The sequence below is a fragment of the Tursiops truncatus genome, chromosome 3 (assembly GCF_011762595.2).
Source record: "Tursiops truncatus isolate mTurTru1 chromosome 3, mTurTru1.mat.Y, whole genome shotgun sequence".
NCBI lineage: Eukaryota > Metazoa > Chordata > Mammalia > Artiodactyla > Delphinidae > Tursiops > Tursiops truncatus.
Genome location: NC_047036.1, coordinates 94,900,905 through 94,926,333, shown reverse-complemented (window position 1 = coordinate 94,926,333; position 25,429 = coordinate 94,900,905). Strand labels below are relative to the sequence as shown.

The 25,429-nt window shown below is 37.3% G+C and overlaps 1 protein-coding gene across 11 annotated transcripts in view; it reads right to left on the bottom strand.

Moving 5' to 3' along the window:
• COMMD10 (COMM domain containing 10) overlaps positions 1-25,429 on the bottom strand; it is a 172,761-nt gene that overhangs the window by 100,574 nt on the left and 46,758 nt on the right. Inside the window, exon 6 of one of the 11 annotated variants that reach the window (XM_019940870.3) lies at positions 16,948-23,740. The exons of the other annotated variants lie outside the window; for them this stretch is intronic. Within the exon in view, the coding sequence (XP_019796429.1) occupies positions 23,723-23,740 (18 nt within the window). The 3' untranslated portion in view covers positions 16,948-23,722. Of the gene's footprint in view, positions 1-16,947; positions 23,741-25,429 lie in introns of those variants that run through there. 11 annotated transcript variants of the gene reach the window in all.

Below are 25,429 nucleotides of genomic sequence, written 5' to 3'. Positions count from 1 at the left end.
AATTACTACAAATGTGACAAGTGCTATGAAGATAAGGTATAAAGTAGGAAGACTAAGGCATGTCAGGTCAGGTCAGGGAAAATCTCTTGGAAAATGACATTTGATAACTGAACAGTATGTTCGAGGAGTTGGGGAAATCGAGGAGAGTGTTTTCTAGATAAAAGAAACAGAACCTGTAAAAACCCAGAGAGAGAAGAAAAAACTAGGTATATCTGATGAAATGAAGGGAGTGCATATGACAAGAAAAGGGGAAACAGAATGGTATGAATGTAAGGCTGGGGATATGAGACTCTCTCATAAAGTAATGACAAAGCTGTTAAGCATTATTAAGCAGGAAGGTAAAACAAATTTACAAAAGCAGAAACAGTACTGGAATGGTCTAAAGACCATGAAAATAAACAACTTGTTTAAAAAGTTTGTGAGACTATGAGAAAGAGGGTGGCATCTCAAATAGCAGATGGACTCATCTGTTACTTTTATTTGATGCTGGATTCATTTGAGCATGCTTAAGTGTTGATGGTAAGAGGCCAACAGAGAGGATGATGGAGGAGAGAGAAGTCACTCGGACAACTGAAAGAGAAGGAACTCAGAGCTCAAGAAATTATTAGGCAACTCATCAGCCAGGGTGTTATTTTCTCCAACAATGCTTAATGCTTGATGGCAGAGTAAAGTCAGATAGATTTATCCAGAAGCACAGTTCTTGCTGGTGGGTTCAGGGAAGACTAGGACACTGAAAAGAGAGTAAATGATGGATTAGAGTCTTAGACAGATAAAGAAGAAAACGAAAATAGTAAAGGTCAATCAGAGTTCTCAATAAGGACAAATAGGAGAAAGTAATCAGAGGCAAGATATCTGTTTTTGTTATTTCAAAATTGGAAAATTTCTGATCATGGCCCAAAATGTGCCTCTGTATGGGCAGAGATCAATCCTAGAGCTAAGCAGGTCAAGGAACTTTTCTACCAGGAGTGCCCTCTTTGCATAGGACCCTTCTTCTGTGATGTGTTGTTGGCTGAGAACTCTACCAACAGGCTGAGAAGACAGCCTGGAAAACTCGTTCCTCCTCCCTGCCCTACCAAGGCTAAGGAGAAAGCAGAGTGGGACCCGAGAGAAAGGGAAGTCAAGGAATAGTACACTTGAGCCTGCTCCTGGTTTTCCAAACTTTCTTGAAAGACACCGATCCTTTTGTTCAGACAATATTGTCCACATAAATACAAAAGCTAAAACAGAAAAATATAGGTGGAAGTAGGACCAGAGGCCCGTTAAACTCCCCTTGCCCATCCTCCATCTTCCCATAACCTTGTATCTAGCAGCCACCTAGGACCTCAGAGCGCAAACTGACTTTTTGCTCAAAGTGAACAAAAAAGTAAAAATTCTATGCCTTCTTAAAACACTCATCCTTGTTGGGATCATTATGGATCACAGGTTAAGACAATATAGAGATCTATGGGCACAAAGCTCTAGCAAATCACGAAGAAACTTTTTTTACGTCTTCCTTTCTACACTTAGCAATAGGATCTATTTGTCTTTGGAGAAAAACTTAATGTGCCAAATTTTCATTAGGCATTTTGTGTATATACTTGCATTCAACTCCCTCAAAATTCTGGAGAATAAATCATATTATTTCCATTTTGCAAAACAAGAAGTTGAGGCCCAAAGAGGTCAAGTAACTAGACCACAGTTAGGGGTCAGAACTCAAAGCATCTGCTCCTAAAGTCCCAAGTCCGTTACATCACATTGCCTCCAAGTTCATAAATGTTACGCTGTCCCTCTATTACCATTTATATATAAAATTCTCTGGCTAAAAGCCCATAAAATGTTTTTGCATTAAAAAAAGCTCAACCCTTGAGAATTATCATATAACTTTTAAAAAATAATAATAGCACTTAACATAGTCAAATCTCTGCTCAATCTGTTTGCTTTTGGTAAATAATGATCCTCTCCAGTGCTGCTAGAATAAAAGATGATGTTGCTTCTTTAGTGCTCCTTATGTCCTATCCTACATCTACATGATTGATGAGGTTCTATCCTAGAAGCCAGGGTAAAGCAGTATTATTGACCCAGAAAGGTTGGCTGGAGATGAAACTCCAACCACTAAAATATGTCTACATAAAACTAACCAAGGTCTTGGAAACAAGTATTTGAGAAAACAATCACTGAGTAACAGGATCATGAGAAAAAGGAGCCCAAATTAATTTCAAGTATTGTAGAGGAAAAGTTGATTTTAATTAAGAGCTTCAGGAAAAGAAAAAGTCAGATACATAACTAAGCAAAATAAAGGAAGTATGGATACATAACTAGGAAGTAAATACAAAAGAACACGCTAGATTTTTTTTTAAGAATAGAGAACTATGGACCAGATAGAAATATCTGTCATTTTTCTACATGTGACTAGAGTAATAAGTACATCTACTAAACTTTCAAAAATAAACCAAGTAAAATGAGGTCCTGGCATATCTCATTATTCATATAACTGTTTCCAATATTCTTTTACAGTATTTCTTCTCAAAAGCATCATGAATTCAATCCTTTCATATCTGGAACTGAGGGATGACACAGTGGACTGTAGATTATTAGCTATAAACAGGAGACTGATCAAAATGATCAAAATTCACACAAATTCGAAAAGGAATTCATATTTGGCTTAACATGACATCAGTCTCCTCTGTAATGCATGGAAACACAATCTCAAAAATGTTCTAGCCCTTTTCTGATCAACACTAACACTATTTAGGTATAGCCCTGCTACTGTACAATACCTGAATGCACTAATGGGAGAGAGATCTCCTCACATACCACAAATGAACTGCTTTGTAGATTATCAGCTTTCCAGAAAAAGCAAAACGGAATGTAAAATTCATATTCATTCATCCATTTATTCATTCAACAACTATTGACTAAATGTTTACTATGTGTCTGGCACTGTGGTAAGTATGATGATACATAAGTGGCAAACAAAACACCAATGTCTATTTCTTCCAAATGTAAACAACACCGTATTCTCTTAGAACAGAGCTTCCTTCTGAAAGAAAGCCACAAGTTTAAATTGAACACTACTTGGAAAGTCTTTACACTTTTTTAATTCAAGGAGGCCTATATAATTCACTTTCATAAGGATATGGAATATTTAAATCCTTCCGATGGTCCCTTAGAGATCTGGGAAATATCACATTAAAAATAAAAACAAGATTGACTTTCATTTTAATGAGCTAATTTTCTATGTAGTCATTGAAATTCTAGGGCATTGAGCTAGCTAAACCCAGATTTTAAAAACTATTTTAGGCATTTAAATTTTATTCTCAAGGAGTTTGCTAAGATTTTTAGGTTTTAGGTCTTAGAAACTGCTTTTTCCTTTCAATTCTGACACTGTCCCTTTAGTAACCCCTATGGATACTAACATTTCATATTTCAACGATAATGTTAGATATTCTATGTCCGTGGTAATTATTTTCTATAGTTTCTGAAGAGCCAATGGCCTCTCTCACCAACAATCTATCTTTATGATTACATATTAATTTATTATTTTCACTTCCCTTCTGGACAATCTGCCTTTTTTCCATTTGGTTAAGAATTTTAATTTTTTACTTGACTTTCTAACTTTTTAATCTTTGTGGGTACCAATATTACTTTAAACACCCCCAAAATTAGGGGATCTCCTAATCTTAGTAATAATGAAAGTTTCCTCTCTGTGTAATCTTAATCTTACTGTGTAATCTTACTTTAATGTAGTAATTATTTTAATCACCTTCATTGACTGCTTCTTTGACCAAACTCTCAAAACACAGCTGAGCTCCCCGACCCTAGACACACACACACACACACACACACACACACACACACACACACACACACACGCACACACACACGTTCTTCCCATTTCCGTAAACAATACTACTATTCATCTATTTACATAAACCAGAAAGCCAAGGATTGCCCTTAATTTCTCTCCTCTTTCTCCCTCACCTCCCCCCTGCCTCCCTTCTCCAAACTTATAAGCAAGCTAGTCTACTTTCAGTTCCTAGAATAAAGATTTTTCATCTTGCCTTAGGGCCTATAAATATTTAACTGTCTAAGATAATACTCCTGCCTCCTCCTCTCAACAGACCTAGTTCCTTCTCTTTTTGGGGTTTCAACTTCAGTGTCATCTCTTCAGAGACCACCATACCTAACAGAGTCTGGTCTCTGATACTCTCTATCTTCTTTCCCTTGTTTGTGCCCTTCACATGACATACTTCAACTGGCAACTACATAATTTGCCTGTTTACCTATTTGTCTCTATATGGCCCCCAGGAGAATGTAAACTTCATGAGAGCAGGAGCTAAGTCTGTCTTACTCTTTATCTCCAGTTCTAAATATGCCTAGCACATATTAAATATTTAGTAAACATTTATTGAGTAAATGAATAAATAATGGGAAGTTCAGATGAAAAAATGCTGAGATGCTGGCCAGTTTCATAACACACTACCATTGTGGTAAATAAGACCATGGATGCCAGAAGTCAAAGATCACTTTCTTAAATTAAAAAATCTTCCTTCTCATTCTCATCTGGATAACTTCAAACATGTCTGTCAAGGTCTGTAACAGTGGCTCTCAAAATGTGTTCCTGGACCAGCAGCATCAGGATCACAATTCTTCTACACTCTCCCCTTCATTCTCTGCATTAAACTAAAATCTAATCCTATTGCTTTTCTCCCTAGATATGCCTTGTGGGTTTGAATTTTCTACTTCATTCCTACTACGACAACCTGATAGCTCTATCTATCCTGCTTTCCGCCCCCTGGTATTACCTTACTTCAATCCTTCATGCTCACCATCACAGAATGATCTTCCCCAAATACAATTTTATCAAGTCATTCTGTTTCAGAAATCTATAAAAGCACTCCAGGGCCTACAACATAAAAAGTACATGGTTTGCAAGGATCTCCTTAATCCAACCCCAGGTTTCTAACAATTCCTACTATGTGCCTTCCGCTCTCATTAGGCTGCTCCCTCTATTCTTCCCCAAGGCTTCTAAGCTCTCTCCCTCATGGAGCACCAGCTCTTCTCCCCACCACCTGTTCATACCCTTCAACATCTCACTTCTTCCATGTGTCTTGAATAAAGCCCTCTCCACATATGCTCATAGGTGCTTACAAACAGAAAATACTCCGCTACGGTCAGGAAACGTGGGTTCTAACTCTGCTTCTGACATTATCCAGTAGTGTGACTCTGGGCAGATTTTTGAGGTAACAACTAGTTGCAAACTCAGCAAGACACAGCACAGTGTTTGACAAGCAGATCCTTAATACCTGTGACTGATTAACTCTGACAACTCCTCTGTCTATATCAAGCAAGATAAATAAAGCAATACTGTTTTAAGTAATAAAACCTTAAAATAATTTCATAATTTTCAAAATCATGAAATCAGGGTATGAGGGGAAGTTTATTTTTTTCCTTTCCTTTTCTTTTCTTCAATTAATTTAGGTAGCTAAAGATAAAACATGATCTGAGAATTTCTTTTTAGGAAGCCCATAAGAATATATTTGGTAATGCTTAGCTATATTCAGTATTTCAAATAATTACTCTTTGAAAGAGTGGCAAACTCTAGCTCAGCTCTTTTAGGAACTTCTATAGCAAAATACTTTTCGTTTTTATATTGGTTCCCTTTCAGTTATTTTATTTTGTTTCTGGGATTATAAAATTACACAGATAAACATGAAGCCAGAATTACATTTAAAAACATGCTTATTGGACTCCAAGAGGGCTCACGCCAAGGAGTACTTCCCAGAACTTCTGCTGCCAGTGTCCTTGTCCCCACAGTGAGCCACAGCCACCCCTTGCCTCTGCAGGAGACCCTCCAGCACTAGCAGCCTCGTGGCTGACAGGGCCTTGGTGTTCCGGCCAGATATGAGGCCTGAGCCTCAGAGGTGGGACAGCCGAGTTCAGGACACTGGACTCCCAGCCCCACGTAATATCAGTCGGCAAGAGCTCTCCCAGAGATCTCCGTCTCAACACTAAGACCCGGCTCCTCTCAAGGAGCAGCAAGCTCCAGTGCTGGACACCCCATGCCAAACACTAGAAAGACAGGAACACAGCCCCACCCATTAGCAGAGAGGCTGCCAAAAACATAAGTTCACAGACACCCCAAAACACATCATCAGACTCGTTCCTGCCCACAAGAAAGACAAGATCAAGCCTCGCCCACCAAAAAACACAGGCAACAGTCCCCTCCACCAGGAAACTTACACAAACCACTGAACCAACCTTAGCCACTGGGGGAAGACACTAAAAACAACGGGAACTACGGACCTGCAGACTGCAAAGAGTAGACGCCAAACACAGTAAGTTAAGCAAAATGAGGAGAAAGAGAAACACACAACAGATGAAGGAGCAAGGTAAAAACCCACCAGACCAAACAAATGAAGAGGAAATAGGCAGTCTACCTGAAAAAGAATGCGGAGTAACAATACTAAGATGATCCAAAATCTTGGAAACAGAATGGAGAAAAAACACGAAACGTTTAACAAGGACCTAGAAGAACTAAAGAGCAAACAAACAATGATGAACAACACAATCAATGAAATTAAAAATTCTCTAGAAGGAATCAATAGCAGAATTACTGAGGCAGAAGAATGGATAAGTGACCTGAAAGATAAAATAGTGGAAATAACTACCACAGAGCAGAATAAAGAAAAAAGAATGAAAAGAATTGAGGACAGTTTCAGAGACCTCTGCGACAACATTAAACACATCAACATTCAAATTATAGGTGTCCAAGAAGAAGAAGAGAAAAAGAAAGGGACTGAGAAAATATTTGAAGAGATTATAGTTGAAAACTTCCCTAATATGGAAAAGGAAATAGTTAATCAAATCCAAGAAGTGCAGAGAGTCCCGTGTAGGATAAATCCAAGGAGAAACATGCCAAGACACATATTAATCAAACTATCAAAAGTTAAATACAAAGAAAAAATATTAAAAGCAGCAAGGGAAAAGCAACAAATAACATACAAGGGAATTCCCATAAGGTTAACAGCTGATCTTTCAGCAGAAACTCTGTAAGCCAGAAGGGAGTGGCAGGACATATTTAAAGTGATGAAAGGGAAAAACCTACAACCAAGATTACTCTACCCAGCAAGTATATCATTCAGATTCGACAGAGAAATCAAAACCTTTACAGACAAGCAAAAGCAAGGAGAATCCAGCACCACCAAACCACATTTACAACAAATGCTAAAGGAACTTATTTAGGCAGGAACCACAAGAGAAGGAAAAGACCTACAATAACAAACCCCCCAAAATTGAGAAAATGGTAATAGGAACATACATATCGATAATTACCTTAAATGTAAATGGATTAAATGTTCCAACTGAAAGACACAGACTGGCTGAATGGATACATTAAACAAGACCCAATATGCTGTCTACTAGAGACCGATTTCAGACCTAGGGACACATACAGACTGAAAATGAGGGGATGGAAAAAGATATTCCATGCAAATGGAAATCAAAAGAAAGCTGGAGTAGCAATTCTCATATCAGACAAAATAGACTTTAAAATAAAGACTATTAAAAAAGAAAAAGAAGGACACTATGTAATGATCAAGGAATCAATCCAAGAAGATATAAAAATTGTAAATATTTATGCACCCAACATAGGAGCACCTCAGTACATAAGGCAAATGCTAACAGCCATAGAAGAGGAAATCAACAGTAACACAATCACAGTAGGGGATTTAACACCCCACTCTCACCAACAGACAGATCAACCAAAATGAAAATAAATGAGGAAACACAAGCTTTAAATGACACATTAAACAAGATGGACTTGATATTTAGAGGACATGCCATCCAAAAACAAGAGAATACACTTTCTTCTCAAGTGCTCGTGGAAGAGTCTCCAGGATAGATGATATCTTGGGTCACAAATCAAGCCTTAGTAAATTTAAGAAAATTGAAGTTATATCAAGTATCTTTTCTGACCACAATGCTATGAGATTAGATATCAATTACAAGAAAAAACTGTAAAAAATACAAACACATGGAGGCTAAACAATATGCTACTAAATAACCAAGAGATCACTGAAGAAATCAAAGAGGAAATCAAAAAGTACCTAGAAACAAATGACAATGAAAACACGATGGCCCAAAACCTATGGCATGCAGCAAAAGCAGTTTTAAGAGGGAAGTATACAGCAATACAATCCTACCTCACGAAACAAGAAACATCTCAGATAAACAACCTAACCTTACACCTAAAGCAATTAGAGAAAGAAGAACCAAAAAAAAAAAAAACCCCAAAGTTAGCAGAAGGAAAGAAGTCATAAAGACCCGATCAGAAATAAATGAAAAAGAAATGAAGGAAATAGCAAAGATCAATAAAACTAAAAGTTGGTTCTTTGAGAAAATAAACAAAACTGATAAACCGTTAGCCAGACTCATCAAGAAAAAAGCGAGAAGACTCAAATCAACAGAATTAGAAATGAAAAAGGAGAAGTAACAATTGACACTGCAGAAGTACAAAGGATCATGAGAGATTACTACAACCAACTCTATGCCAATAAAATGGACAACCTGGAAGAAATGGACAAATCCTTAGAAAAGCACAACCTTCTGAGATTGAACCAGGAAGAAATAGAAAATATAAACAGAACAATCACAAGCACTGAAATTGAAACTGTGATTAAGAATCTTCCAACAAACGAAAGCCCAGGACCAGATGCCTTCACAGGCAAATTCTACCAAACATTTAGAGAAGAGCTAACACCTATCCTTCACAAACTCTTCCAAAATATAGCAGAGGGAGGAACACTCCCAAAGTCATTCTACGAGGCCACCATCACCCTGATACCAAAACCAGAGAAAGATGTCACAAAAAAAGAAAACTACAGGCCAATATCACTGATGAACATAGATGCAAAAATCCTCAACAAAACACTAGCAAACAGAATCCAACAGCAGATTAAAAGGATCATACATCATGATCAAGTGGGATTTATCCCAGGAATGCATGGATTCTTCAATATATGCAAATCAATCAATATGATACACCATATTAACAAAACTGAAAGATAAAAACCATATGATAGGGCTTCCCTGGTGGCGCAGTGGTTGAGAGTCCGCCTGCCAATGCAGGGGACATGGGTTCGTGACCCGGTCTGGGAAGATCCCACATGCCTTGGAGCAACTAGGCCCGTGAGCCACAACTACTGAGCCTGCGCGTCTGGAGCCTGTGCTCCGCAACAAGACAGGCTGCAATAGTGAGAGGCCCGCGCACCTCGATGAAGAGTCGCCCCCACTTGCCGCAACTGGAGAAAGCCCTAGCACAGAAACGAAGACCCAACGCAGCCGAATATAAATAAATAAATAAATTAATTAAAAAAAAAAGTTTAGGGCTTCCCTGGTGGCGCAGTGGTTGAGAGTCCGCCTGCCAATGCAGGGGACACGGGTTCGTGCCCCGGTCTGGGAAGATCCCACATGCCGCGGAGCGGCTAGGCCCGTGAGCCATGGCCGCTGAGCCTGCGCGTCCGGAGCCTGTGCTCCGCAACAGGAGAGGCCACAACAGTGAGAGGCCCACGTACCGCAAAAAAAAAATTTACCATTCTAACCATTTTTAGGTGTACAGTTCTGTGGCATTAAATACATTCACATAATTGTGCAATCATCACCACCACCCATCTCCAGAACTTTTTCATCTTCCCTAACTGAAACTCTGTACCCGTTAAACACTAACTCCTCATTTCCCTCCTCCCCTACCCCTGGCAACCACCATTCTATCTACTTTCTGTCTCTCTGAATTTGACTACTCTAGGTACCTCATATAAGTGGAATCATACATTATGTGTCCTTTTGTAACTGGCTTATTTTACTTATTAGGACAATGTCTTCGAGGTTCATCCACGTTGTAGCATGTGTCAGAATTTCATTTCTTTTTAACGCTGAATAATATCCCATGGTATGTATATACTATATTTTTACCCATTCATCTGTCGACAAACACTTGGGTAGCCTCCACCTTTTGGCTATTGTGAACAATGGCACTGTGAACATGGGTGTACAGATACCTGAGTCCCTGCTTTCACTTCTTCTGGGCACATACATAGAAGTGTAACTGCTGGATCATAAGGTAATATGTTTGATGTTTTGAGGACTCACAATGCGGTTTTCCACACTGGCTGCACTGTTTTACATTCCCACAAGCAATCCACAAGGATGCTCGTTTTTCTTTTCATGCTGCCATTTAATAAACCCCTAATTCTGTGCCATGTACTGTGCTATGTTTTCACATAAGGACATCTACTTAAAACCATTCATACATTCAATTCATGTGTAGTTATTTACTGAGTAACTACTACATGCTGAGTACTGTTCTAGCCCCTGTGACTACTGCAGTGAAAAAAAAAAAAGCCACTGCCTTAATGGAGTTTATATTTCAGTGGGCTGATAGACACAAAAATAAGAAACAAGTATGTATCAGATAATGATAAATTCAAGGAAGACAAATAAACAAGTTAAGGAGCCAGAAAGTAATGAGCAGGTGTTTTATATGGGGTGGTAAGAGATTCCTCTTTGAATGATGACATTTAAGAAGAGGACTGAGGGAAGTGAAGGAATTAGCTATGAGAGACTGAAAAGAGCAAAACAGACTTGCTCCCCAGCAAACTAGTCCTCCATATCTGCATCGGCAGGCTGTATTTTATCTTATCTGCCATAAAATACAAGTATTAAAAAAAAGTTAATCTACTATTGATTTAAAAAAATCTACTATTGATTTAAAAAAAAGGTACAAGGGGGGGGTCACCTCCATGGATACATGGTAACCAAATGTTATGGACTAAATGTTTATGCCCCCCAAAATTCACATACTGAAGCCCAGCCCCAGTGTGGCTGTATTTGGATGGGGCCCCTACAGAAGTAATTAAGGTTAAGTGGGGCCCTAATCTGAAAGAATTAGTGTCCTTATAAGAAGAGACACCAGAGAGCTAACCTGCTCTCTCTGAGCATACACACTGAGAAAAGTCCATCTAAGGACCTAGTGAGAAAGTAGACGTCTACAAGCCAGGAAGAGCGCCCTTACCAGAAACTAAATTTACTGGCACCTTGATGTTGAACTTCCCAGCCTCCAGAACTGCTAGAGATAAATGTCTGTTGTTTAAGCCACCCAGTCTGGGGTATTTTATTATGGCAGCCCTAGCAAACTAATACACTATGTATAAAAGACCTATAAGAATAGCTAATTATTAATTTATAATAAGTACACTTACCAAAAATATGATATGGTCAACTGTATTCCTTGTTAGAACTGTGCTTGGAGCCAAGAAACAAAACCAGGGGAGTTTGATGAACAGGATATTTTAATGGCCTGAAATATCCTTCTCACCACAGGAACTCCCCTCAACAATGGAACCAGATTATTCAGACTTTTCTGAGTTAAATGTCCTTTCTTCATGCACTGCCAATTCTGGTCCTTGTCTCAGAGATCTCTTTGGGCTTCAACAGCACAAGGCCATTTGAGCAGCTTCAGAGAAGCACATACTTCTTTAGATATGTTGATACACTGAAAAAGCTATAACTACAGACTAAGATAAATATTGACTTTATCAGTGACTTTTCATATGTTAGCCATGATTCATTTTGTGTACATACAAGATAAGTCTCAGAGGGACTTATCTTGTATGAAGCATTTTCTTCATTTCCAAGTCTTTAGGGGGTGCTTTACTCTAGCCTCCAAGGACTTGAAATAGATTCCAGGGTTCAGACTATAACTCCTGTTCACTCTATTTTACCAAGAGCACATTATAGCTTATTAAGCGGCTGTATGTCAAATATCATATTTGATCTGTACAACACAACCCCTTCTAAGAAATATATACACTTCCCTCTCCCCAAAATTATAAAACTGAGTCTTAGTAAGTGGTAAAGCTCAGAACCACACTCTTTTTTTACTTCATATACTATGTGTAAATAAATGAAGTATCCCAAAATTTCCTTGAAATAAAGATATCTGTGGTCATTTGTAAACCATGACAGTTAGCTTTTATAATTAAAGTTTAAAAAGCTAGATGGGTACTATTTTAGCTTAACGTTTTTATTTAATTAGCAGTTATGGCATGAAGATTTGACAACATGGGCATGCTCATTAGGACTTACTCTAAATTGATGAAATTTCATCATAGATCTATCCACAGCTTTGAACAAACAATTATCTACTACCCACACTTACTTGGAGGTAGAGCACAAGTTAACCAGTAATTTGAAATACAGACTAATCCAGAGTTTGTTTCTATTGGTGAGGGAGAACAGTTACACAAAGTAATCTCAATCACCCCGCGTGGCTATAAACCCATAGCTTCAGTGGGGCAAGGGGAAGAGACTAGGCTTATTTACTCACATACAAGACATAACCGGAAACTTACACAGAAATTTCATTCAAATGGAAATTGGGTGGGGTATTTTTGCACATCATTTAGTTTTTAAATTAACATAAATATATCATTTAATGTATTTCAGAAAACATAAGAAGTGTTCTATACCAAAAAAATGGTTTTAAAAAGTAAAATAGCACTATTTGGTGAAAGTAATCTGACTAATTCAAGAATGTAATGCCACAAAATAAATCCAACCATAAACTATAAATTATTCACAAAATAATCAAGAACTTCTCACACTGATTTGAGGATTTTTTTTTTTTTTAAATTACAAGATGCTTTCAAGAAGAAAAAGCCAACATTTAAAAGATAAACTTTAGGAAGATACTTTTTTTTTTTAACATCTTTATTGGAGTATAACTTCTTTACAATGGTGTGTTAGTTTCTGTTTTATAACAAAGTGAATCAGTTATACATATACATATATCCCCATATCTCTTCCCTCTTGTGTCTCCCTCCCTCCCACCCTCCCTATCCCACCCCTCTAGGTGGTTACAAAGCACCAAGCTGATCTCCCTGTGCTATGAGGCTGCTTAGGAAGATACTTTTAAAAGATTTAAGCAGATCTAGATAAGAGGTACTAACAGATATGTTTTATCTTTTGACATTAAAAGCATTTATATATATCTAGTTAACTGCTGTATTATTTAAAAATTTCACACTAAGGTAAATTATTATTTCCCTACAGCTTATTCTTTAAGTCAAAAGATTCCTCTTTTCTTGTTTGAACCTCTAAAGAAGTGGTAAGGAGCCCTAAGGGTGGTAGAGAGATTTCTAGGAATTAAGGGGGGGAGTACGAGCAGGCCAAATAAACTAACTATGCCTGGCTACCTCACTCCAACAAGAGTTGCTCCATTTTGTCAAATATTTACACACACACACACACACACACACACAGAGAGAGAGAGAGAGAGAGAGAGAGAGAGAGAAAGAAAGAGAAAGACACAGAGAGAGCGAGGGAGGAAGGGGTGGGGGGAAGCTGAATGACTACCGGGATAAAAGGTGCTGCATCTAAAATAGTTCCAAAATTACTGCTCCAAATTAGATCCTATACAGTGTCCTCTCTGTGATAACTAAACACTGATTGGGACATGTACCAGTATCTCTTCCAAAAGACTTATGCTTCTTAACTTAGTCTCACAGATTTGACAAGAGATATCACCAACTGGCCTTTCAGACATCAAGGTGCACATTTTTGCTGCTCATTAAACTGCTGTGTTATCCATACTTTAAAGCCTTTAGCCAAAATTAGTTCTAAATTAACCAAGTTCAATTATCGAGAATGAGGAATATACATAATCCATCCAGCTGGGCTGGGGCATGGTTACCCTCTACCTCCAACCAATATATTCCTTCTTATAGCAAAGAAATTTATCAAAAGCTACTGGGTTAGATCACAGTCTATATGGGTATCTAATTATAGAGACAACAGCTACCAAAGGTTACAGGGCATGCTCAATTAAAATGTTAAACATATATACACTATATGTATGTAAGATACATATATCTTGTATATGACACAGTTGACACCATATATGTGTGTGTGTGTGTGTGTGTGTGTATATGTCACTAAATGAGAGCTGGTTTGCATATGTTTGGCCCAGGTAAATTATTTTACACAGAAATCTCCAGGTGTTTAAAGCAATTTCAAAAGGTTTTCTAAATATTTAAACCCAAAAATATAGTTGCTCATAAACGTGAAAAAGATATCTAGATCATCTATTCCAAGTATCTACACCAAGAAATATTTTCTTTGGCTGATTTTATCCAACTGCCATGGCATCAACTGTTGTCACTGTAATTCAGCAAAAGCAAGGGAGTTCAGTGAATATATTCTGCTTCAGAGTTATAAGGTCATTAATGTGGGAAATCATCCTCCTTTTTATTAAATTCTGAATGTATAAGAATAAGGATTAAAATGTTTCATAGGGCTTCCCTGGTGGCGCAGCAGTTGAGAGTCCGCCTGCCGATGCAGGGGACAAGGGTTCGTGCCCTGGTCCGGGAGGATCCCACATGCCGTGGAGCGACTGGGCCCATGAGCCATGGCCGCTGAGCCTGCGCGTCCGGAGCCTGTGCTCCTCAACAGGAGAGGCCACAACAGTGAGAGGCCCGCGTACCACAAAAAAAAAAAAAAAAAAAAGTTTCATAGAAGGCAAAAGGGAAAATAAAATACTTAAAATCACTGGGTCCTCATAAAGTTGTCTTTGTCATAATAATAGCAACCAAAATAAAAGACAATTATACTAGCTATCTTAAGATCTGGTCTGATTATCACTTACTAACCATGACTAACTATGCTAGTCACTTAACCATCTTACCTTCAGTTTTCTCTCATCTATTAAACTTAATAAAATATTAATATGCATAGTACATATGTAGAAACATCGAAGTCACAATGTGTGAAAATACTTTAAAACAAAAAAGAACACATTTTTGAATTATTATAAATTATTGTTATAAGTATAACGAGATTGGAAAATTTTTTAATACTTTTAACACTTTATTAAAATGTGTAATGTAAAAATGGTGGATTCTTCACCACAGTATTTTGTTCATTGCCTGATTCACTTTACTACAACAATAAAATTTTTAATCTTTCAATTTTTCTCTAAATTTATTTTTCTTTGTTTTATGCCTCAAATATTTTATTAACTCCCTTATCCAACATTTTCAAATAATTTAAAATCAATACATAGTTATTAAATTCCAAATATGTACAAGGCACTATGTCATATCCCTTTACTAAGAGGCTCATCAAACGGTGGATTGCCAAGGCTCTTTCCTTTCTTCATCTCTTCCTCTTGGATTTATATTCAATTTAAATGGTAGCTTTACCTGAGATTCCCTCTATCCCCAACCACTAAGAAAGAAGAGAAGGAACTAAATTCATTCAGCCCCTATTATACTCATGGCACTACATTTACACTTACATTACCTCAGGGAATCCTCACAACAACGCTAAGAGATAAGTATTCGCATCCCATTTTAGAGATAAAGAAGATAACGATAGCAGAGAAAAAATTTAAACCAGGTTTGCTGAATCCAAAGCCTATGATCTTTCCATTAAGTCAGTACTTTCCAGACTTTTAGATTTTACAAACCAGAACAACACTCACGCGCGCACCCACACACAATTGGTGGTCTTCATGTGGCTGGCAACATTTTACTTTCTATGAAATTATATATTTTTTAAGCCCTACTATCTACCATCAGCATTATTTTATAAAACAAAAGGATACTAACATTAAAAAAAAAAGAAAGGAAAGACAATATCAAAAGAAAGACAATCTCAATATCAAAGAAAAGACAGACATTTTCACCACAGAACAGGTCCTCCAAGCGGCAAATGAGAACAAATGCACTGAAGCACGCTGTTTCCCATAGAGAGAAGTAGAATACAGAACCTGAAACGCTCTATTTACTCCTACTAATTTTAGTACAAAGGTGAAAAGAATGCATATTTCCTTGACTAAAGAAAGCCATGGGCTTTCTCAAAGTTTTATATATATGCTGAGGCTCTGAGGACAAAGACAACTTCAGAAGCTTAAATATAAGTTAAGGAAGCTTCTGGTATCAACAGATCAACAATTCCAGTATTATTATGTATTTTCACAGATAGCAGTCCTTCTTTAGGCTTTTCCTTCAAACAAAATCTGCATCGATGCAATCAAAAGAGTGGTTAAAGAATACAGATCTATTACCTCACACCTAAGAGACTCATTTGTCTTCAGTTACTTTCCTGTCTTTCCAGCCTTATCTATCACACTTAATTAAGAAGAGCAAGAACCTTGTCTTTCTCATGTTTCTGATGCAGGATCTGATATTAGGATCCTAAGTTACTGTTTTAGGGTCAATTACAATGACTTTATTAGCTCAATGCCAGAAAAAGTGTAAAACATTAGTAAGTGTGAATTTGAGTTAAAATTTCGTAATAAATCTACATTTTAAAAAATTCATAGTTTGTCTTCCAACAGTGACCAACAGGAAAAGTCATAACAATTCTGAGACACATATAACCTAAATACTGCAGTCTCTTCCATATCTCTATTTCTAATTTCATCTACTTACTAGGCAGAGGATGGGTTCAAGAGTCTAGGATGGGAAGCAGACAGACAACAACTCGCTATGTGTTGTCCAATGGCACTTGGAACTGACCTCTAAAACTCATTACCATTTATGAGCATCTAATGTATCAGGCATAACATTAGGTCCCTGCTCCATCACTATTCCATTCTGAATTGTCCTAAAAGTCTTAAGAATGGAGCATACTCACTAGACGCCTGAAGCTTCTAAATGATCACTTGGCAATAGAGTTCAAAGTTTTATGAAATAACTCTTTTAGGCCAACATATTTGGCAATCCTCTCTTTTAAGGATTAAATAGTATCCTGATTGATCTACTGTACTTTATATGGTACAGTTAGGTTATGTATCTACATTGCTCAAAGATAAAAAAATAAAAAATAAAAATTCCTGATTTTGTCAATGACTCCCTGTCATAATACAATATTATTGGAACAATCTACTCATACAGTAAATGAAACACCTTCTGTTTTTTTTTTTTTTTTAAGCTACAAGGGAGGTAAATGAAGTATCTTTGTGGGCGTGGGCAATATATTTAGGTTTTAATCTTACTGAATTTAGTCATTGTGTATACTCTTCCCTTTACTCAGACTATCCATTCCTTTTTTCACTCACTTTTTAAGGCCTAAATCAAATATGTACTCCATTGTGGACACTTTCCTATGAATCTACATAAAATCAATACCATACATTGTATATTCACACTGTACTGTGAATAAACGTCCATAATTCATCACCATTTATAAGCTTCTAGTATGTCTGGCACCATTTTAGGTGTTTAACATATTTCCCAATTAACTGCATTGTTTCCAAGTCTTTATCTATCATATATCATTGTCAGTCTGTCCAGAAGAGGAAGTTTAATAACCATTTTTATCCACTCAGCACCTATCACAGAGCTTGGGACATAATAGGTTTTCAATAATGTTCATACTTTATTAAGAATACACATTTTAGGAATATTACTCAGCCATAAAAAAGAATGAAATACTGCCATTTGCAGAAACCTGGAGAGACCTACAGAATATTATGCTCAGTGAAATAAGTCAGACAGAGAAAAATAAATACTGTATGAATCACTTATATTTGGAATCTAAAAATAATACAGATGAATGTATATGCGAAACAGAAACAGACTCACAGACACTGAAAACAAACTTGTGGTTTCCAAAGGGGAGAGGGGAGTAGGGAGGGACGAATTAGGGGTTTGGGGTTAACTGATACAAACTTCAATATATATAATAGATAAGCAACAAGGATATACTGTATAGCACAGGGAATTATAACCAGTATCTTATAATAACCTGTAATGGAGTATAATCTGCAAAAATACTGAATCACTATGCTGAACACCTGAAACTAAAATAATTCTCTAAATCAATTATACTTCAGTAAAAAAAGAGTACACATTTTGTTATCAGAAATATACAATTGTATTTGCCCAAAATATAAGGACTATAATCTGATCAGAATCTTCAAGTTTTATTATTCTAATGCAAAATTTGATTCTTGATTTTCTTCAACAAGTGAAATTGATATAAATAGTTGCTTAGCATCAATATATTTTCCACGTCATATCCTCATTTCTGACTTTTTTTTTCCATTTTAAATAGAAAATCAAGTGCTGAAATCATTTCGTCTCTCAATCAGGAGAGTTATTCACTGAATGCTTTATTATAGTCAGACAGACCTGTGCTTAAATCTTAGCTCAGTTACTTACTAGCTATATGATCTTGTTCAGTTTCTTCTTTATAGAATGGAGATAATAAATGGTATCTATTTCATAGAGTTACTGTGAAGAGCAAATTAGATAATATATTTTAAGCAATGGCACATACTAAACATTCAGTAAATATGCAGCTGTTGTCCCTGTTAGCGATTTGTTCCTAACCCAGCAATGATTACAGTCTTACTTTAAACCAGTGATACTCAAAGAGATGTGTCTAACAAAGAACACAAAAAATACCTGTGTAACTGATAAAAATATAACTTATATCCCACACCTCATTCTGAGATTTGCTGTTGGTGCAAGGACAAAGGAAGTAAGGTATAGGCACACAGTTAGAAAACTATTCCCCAATGTCTTTGAAATCACAGTTGAAATCACTAAATATTAAATTTATTAAACATTTTATATGAGTCCATTCCCAAATCCATTTACTAACAGTTAAAATGGTGGATTTGTTAAAATGCCAAATTTGAATTTTCTATTTCCCATTAGACATATTTTATTAAATATTTATTTATACAAGCTGTCTTAAGCAATAAATGCTTAATTAAAATAATTATATTGTTTTTAAATCCTTGTAAAGATTCAAGATGCAGAAAAAATATTTTCCCTCTGTAATCTATTCCTAATTTGGGGTTTATTGGTTTATAAAATCAGAAGGACAATGCCCTGTCAACACTGCCACTGCCTGAAGAAAGATCTTTAACATTATCACCATGGCCAGATGTGCTCAGGGCTCAAAGCTGCTCTTCTACTATGTCAACAAAGGTCTCAGTCCTATCTGCTGGTATAAGTTTCTATGTTTTACTGCTGTTCAACTTAGTTATTTAGCTCATCAATTTAAAACAGTCTCATCAATTTAAAACAGTTTAAAACAATTTAAAACAGTGTGAAATAAAAATACTGCAGTAGCCACATATTCATTCATTAAAAATATAATAATTGAAGGTCTACCGTGTGCCAGGCACTGTTTTAGGCATGTTTCTGCACTCATGGAGTTTACTTTCTAGGACAGGGGAACTGTAAATAAACATATTAATAAATAATACGTTAGGAGATGACAATTATATGAAGAAAAACAAAGTAAGTTAAGGGGGATAAAGAGTGACAGGAGAGATGCTACAATTATTTGTAAGGTGTTCAGGGAGGGCTTCTCTCTGAAAAGATATCTGAACAGAAAACTAACAGAGGGGAAATACCAAGCTATGTGGCTATCAAGGGAAAAAGCATTCTAGAAGAGGAAATAGAAACTGCAAAAGCCGTGAAGTGTTCCAGGAAAAACAAGGCAACTTCTATGGATAGGGCAGAGGGAACAGAGGGGAAAAGGTATCAGATAAAGTTAATTAAACAGGCAGCATGGGGTTATATCCAGTAGGATCTTACAGGCTATGCTAAGGCCTTTGAGTCTTACTTTTAGTTATAAGGGAAGCCCTTAGGGCTTCCCCGGTGGCACAGTGGTTAAGAATCCGCCTGCCAACGCAGGGGACATGGGTTCGAGTCCTGGTCCGGGAAGATCCCACAGGTCACGGAGCAACGAAGCCTGTGTGCCGCAACTACTGAGCCTACGCTCTAGAGCCTGTGAACCACAACTACAGAGCCCACGTGCCACAACTACTGAAGCCTGCGCGCCTAGAGCCCATGCTCCGCAACAACAGAAGCCACCACAATGAGAAGCCCACACACCGCAATGAAGAGCAGCCCCTGCTCGCTGCAACTAGAGAAAGCCCGCGCGCAGCAACAAAGACCCAACGCAGCCAATAAATAAATAAATAAATAGAAAAGGGAAGCCCTTAGAGTATATACTGAGCAGAGAAATAACATAATCTGAATTATGTCTAAAAATTATGACTGCCATGTGAAAAATAAGCTACACAGAACAAAGGCAGAAGCAGGGAAACTAGAGGCACAAATGACAGATTCATGTCAAACATAAGTGATTAGCCACAGGAGAAATAAAATTTCCTGGACTTAATTAATGAACATGATGACCTAGACCCTCTATTCCCTGTGACAAGACTGTAAAAGATGTTAGCACCTGTTACATGTCAAACACAACAGAATTGTTTGCTAACAGACTATTCAGGCCTCAGGAAAAAAAAAATCATTTGCAAGGCAGATGATATTTCATTTACAAAGGTCTTTCCATAATGTACATTAACCCTTAAATCTTTAGATAGGCATCCCTAAATCTCTCAGATTCATGAAAGTCAAAACTACAAAGAAATAGCAATGAATTATTCTACTTCCAGGAATGGGAGCCTAAGACCAACTCTCCCACTAAGGATTAACTAGAAAAACTTACCAAGAAATAATTAAAAGCAAAAACTTAGAAACATTTGCTTGAAGGCACTGGATAGCTAACAACAAAGTAATGATTTACAGCTGAGGGTCAGAAGCAGCTCAGAAGTAAACTCTCTTCTGGAGGTACTTCTCCCCTCCTCCCTCACAAAAGCAGATATTCAAACAGCCAGTAAAAGGGGAAAAAAGGAAAGCCATCTTATTAGAAATTAAAAAAAATAAATATTGAAACCACAATAAAATACCACTGGACACTCAGCAAAATAGCTAAAACTAAAAAGATTCATTACTAAGTTCTGATAACAATGCAGAACAAATACAACCTTTATACACTGTTGGTGTGAGTGTAAACTGTACAACTACTTCAAAATCAAACATATATATACTTTAGAAGACTGTAAAAATAACTTCAATTCTCCACCCTTTGCTATAGACATTACCTCTGAAATGTGACTCTGTAGCGTCTCTCATCCATAATTAGAATCTATTTCCCTACTCCTTGGATTTGGCCTGTACGTGTGACTTACTCTGGCCAACAGAATGTGTTGAAAACAACCGTGTGCCAGTTCGCACCTACAGGCCTCAAGAAGCCTTGCGTCTTGCATTTCACGCTCCCTCTGAACCAAACGAACAAGCCCAGGTTAACTTGCCAAATGATGGAAGACGTGAAGCCCAGCTACCTGAGTTGCCACAGTGACTAAAGCCATCCTAAACTAGTGTGGCCCCAGCAAACTGCTGACACATGAGCAAGCCCAGCTGAGACCAGCCGAGCCCAGCCAGCAAACTACCTTGCCCACACACGGACCCATGATCAACAATAAATGGTTACTGTTTTAAGCCATTGAGTTTTGGAGGGGTTCGTTCTACAGCAATAGCTAACTGATGGTATCAGAAGTGAGGTACTGCCACAATTTTAAAATTAAATATGTAATATTGGTTTTAGAACCAAACAGTGGCCTAAGGCTTGAAAAATGGTGAGCAAACTCTTAGCAAAAGCTGGAAAAGGGTAAGAAAATTTTCACCGCATGCTGAAAAAATGGGAATTTGTGCATGTAGTAACAAAATATGTGGCCAAATTGTGTTCTCTATAGTACTCAGAAGATGAAAAAGTTACTTAATAAACATTTAGATTTGTCTGAGATTTCCAGGCAAATGTTAAGGCAGCTGGTTGTTCCCAGCTGTGCATGACTAAGGTAACAGGGAAAAAAAAGAGATGAGCTAAAGAAAAAGTGATCAGTTTACAAGCAAAATTTAGAAGGAATAAAGAAGGGCCAGGACTTGTTGGTTTGGAAAACACAACTGCTTCTCATCTCCAGTCTCTCAGCTGGCAAAACATTCTCCAAATGTATAGTCTGGGACTGCAGACCAAATCAAGACGTAAAACCCCCTCATTAACGTCTCTAAAAGAATAATGAAGGGGCCTACAAGACCCCCTCAGCTAAATAAAAGGCCTTCTGTGGTCTTAAAGGAGTTGTCTCACAGAAGTCTGACACACCCAAAATAAGTCTAGAAAAAGTGTGTCTCAAAAACAGTTATAAGTTTGACTCTTCGCATATAATAACACCCAGCAACTCTACTCCCAGGCAGATAACCAACAGAAGTGGGTGATCATATGTAACAAGAGGCATGCACCAGGATGTCCACAGCAGTAATACTCATAATAGCTAAAAACTGGAAACAACCCAAATGCCTATCAACATTGTAATGAATATGAATATAAATTTTTAAAAACTGTACTGAATAAAATGTGTTCTTTCATATAATAATATGTTATACAGCAATGAAAATAAACTATATCTATATGCAACAAAAATGAATAGCAAAAACACAATTTTGAAGCAAGCAACACAGGAAAATAATATAATTCCTTTTAAATAAAGTCAAAAATAAAAGTTAAAACTAAACTGTGGTGTTTAGAGATGTATGATTAAGGGGTAAAAATATAAAAACAAAAAGAAAATATTATCATAGAAGGTAGACTACATGAGAGGGAAAAGAAGGGGAAACTATTTAGAAGAGGCCAAGGAGAGTTCTGGCAAACTGGCAATGTTTTATATCTTGATCTGTGTAGTAGTTACACAGATGTCAGCTTTGTGATTAACTGTACATTTGTGTTTTATGTACTTTTCTGTACATACATAATTTAACATGTATAAAAGATGTGCATCAGTGAGACCAAAGGACTGTGGCAGCCAAAGAACTAGGAACGTGTCCAGGTTCAAAAGCACTTTAGACAGAACTATTTTGTTTAAATGATATGCTCTGCTGAGATTTTATTCAATTCATGTAATCAAAGCAACACTGATTTATTCTGTCAGCCTGTTTAAGACTAAAGGGGAAGAGAGGATTCCCTGTGTTTGCTTAATGATTCAGTAAAATCTAGCAGGTACTATATTATGAGATGAACTATCACCGTTTCTCATCAGGAGCACCATTCACTTTCAATAATAGTTCTTTTTTGTTTTCTTTTTAAAATTTGTTTTATTTTTGGCTGCATTGGGTCTTCGTTGCTCTGCGCAGGCTTTCTCTAGTTGCGTCGAGCGGGGGCTACTCTTCGTTGCGGTGGCTTCTCGTTGTGGAGCATGGGCTCTAGGTGCGCGGGCTTCAGTAGTTGTGGCACGTGGGCTCAGTAGTTGTGGCTCGCGGGCTCTAGAGCACAGGCTCAGTATGTGGCACACGGGCTTAGGTGCTCCGCGGCACGTGGGATCTTCCTGGACCAGGGCTCGAATCCATGGCCCCTGCATTCACAGGCGGATTCTTAACCACTGCGCCACCAGGGAAGTCCCTCAATAATAGTTTTTTAAGATGTGTGCTCAATAGCGATTCAAAAAGTCCTGATAAAATATTATTCCTCCATCATTTATCTACTTGTTCTTCAGAAGTTCCTTGTGAAATTCTACTGTGATGAGAAACGTTTGAGTAGAATTGCCTCCTAGCCCCATTACAGCTGCAAGCAAAGTCCTAGACTTTTTCTGCCAGGGAAAGAGCAGAGATGCGAGAAGCCACAAGAGATGAGAGAACCTTCCCTCAAGGCTTCAGTATGTATCGCAGCTGACGATCAGCTTGACTACGGTGAGAAGAGACATGTATACCACAAAATAATAATATGCTACACTTAGAACCTTCTCTTAAAGAAAAAGGCACCACTGTAAAAAAAAAATGCTGAAAAATCATACATCATAACTTATATTTGTCCAGTTCATATTCTACTGCTACACCATTTCTGAAATCTGTAACACAAAGTATAAAAGAGGGTTACAGATTAATTCAGTTAAGAAAATACTTTTCTTTAAAAATCTAAACTCATTAAACAAGAAAAAAATCAGCTTTAATCACTAGCTAATAACTTTAATTAAATTTAATTTTTAATTTTTAAATTAAAGAATGTACCAGTTGGCTGATGTCAGTATTGGATATAAGACTGTTATAAATAAAACCTTAGATTTTCCCATAAATCTATAATTGTGAAATGGGCTACAGGGTTGGTAGCATTATATTTCGAAAGAGCATTACAAATCAGACAAAATGCAATTTTAAAGTACAAGCTAAAATGTTGAGATCTGTGGTAGATTTAATTTTCCAAATATAGACACAATATCTTTTATCCCACAGGCCCCTCTTTCAATATGACCTTAACACTTCTCTCATAGAGAAGTGTGGTCAATATCCCTGCCCCGTGAAGCTTGCAGACCTTTATGACTGCTTCAACCAACAGAGGACAACAGAAATTATGCTATGTGACTTACGAGCCTAGGTCATAAAAATGTCATGCACGTCTGCCTTAGGATGCTCTTGGATTTAGCTGCCATTGGCATTGGATTCAGGTTAAAGCCTAAAGGGCACTGAGGACAGTGTTAGTGGAAGCCTAAAAGGACCAGAAGGGGTTGTTGGTAAGGGTTTAAAAGTACGGAAATGTGATTGGAAGCTGCAAGAAAGGGGTTCCTTGTTTTATTTTGGAGGGAAGTTTAGAAATACTGTTGTTGGCAGAAAAATTGAAAATGGGAAATGTTCCTAATGAACTCAATGACTAAAAGTGCCACTGGGTTTCTTCTCGTTGCATATAGGAAAGAGATAAGCTAAAGAATGAACTATTAGCTCCAAAAGAGCAAGGACTTGCTGGGTTAAATAAAAGTGTGTGAAGTTACAAGGACCTCCAGATGACAAAACGATTCTCAAATAACGAAATGGCTTTCAGGTAAAGATCAAATCCAGAGTAGGGCTGTAACATGCTGTGTTAAGATTTCAGAAAGAGCTAAGACAAAGCCTCATAGAAATGTTCAGATTGACAAAAGGTCTTATAAGTTATATTAGTATGTTTATTCCTATATAACTAATTACCACAAAATGAGTGGCTTAAAACAACATCAAATTATTAGTTCATAGTTCTGTAGGTCAGCAGTTCAGACAGGCTTGGCTGGCCTCTCACAAGGGTGTAATCAGATGTCAGGCAGGGCTCTTATCTGGAGGCTCTGGGCAAGAATCTGTTTCCACACTCAGTCAGGTTGGTGGCAGAATCTAGTTCTTGCAGCTAATGGTCTGTGATCCCTGTTTCCTTGCTGTCAACCAGAAAACACTCTCTTCTCCTAGGGGTTGCCCTCATTCTTTCTCACCAATGTCTCCATCTTCAAACCAGCAACACGCAGAGTCCTTTGTATGCTTCATATCTTTCTGATTTCTCTTCTGCTACCAGCCAGAGAAAACTTTCTGCTTTTAAAGTGAACAGTTTGGGCCAAGCCCACCCAGAAAAACCTCCGTATCTTAAACCAACTGACTTGGGACTTTAATTAAATCTGTAAAAGATAATTATCTATTTAAACAAAAACAGTATAGTGTAAGGCTTATAACATATTTAAGAAAAATATGTGATAATAAAAGCAAAAGGCCAGGGGTTGGGAGGAATGAATGTATACTACTGTAAA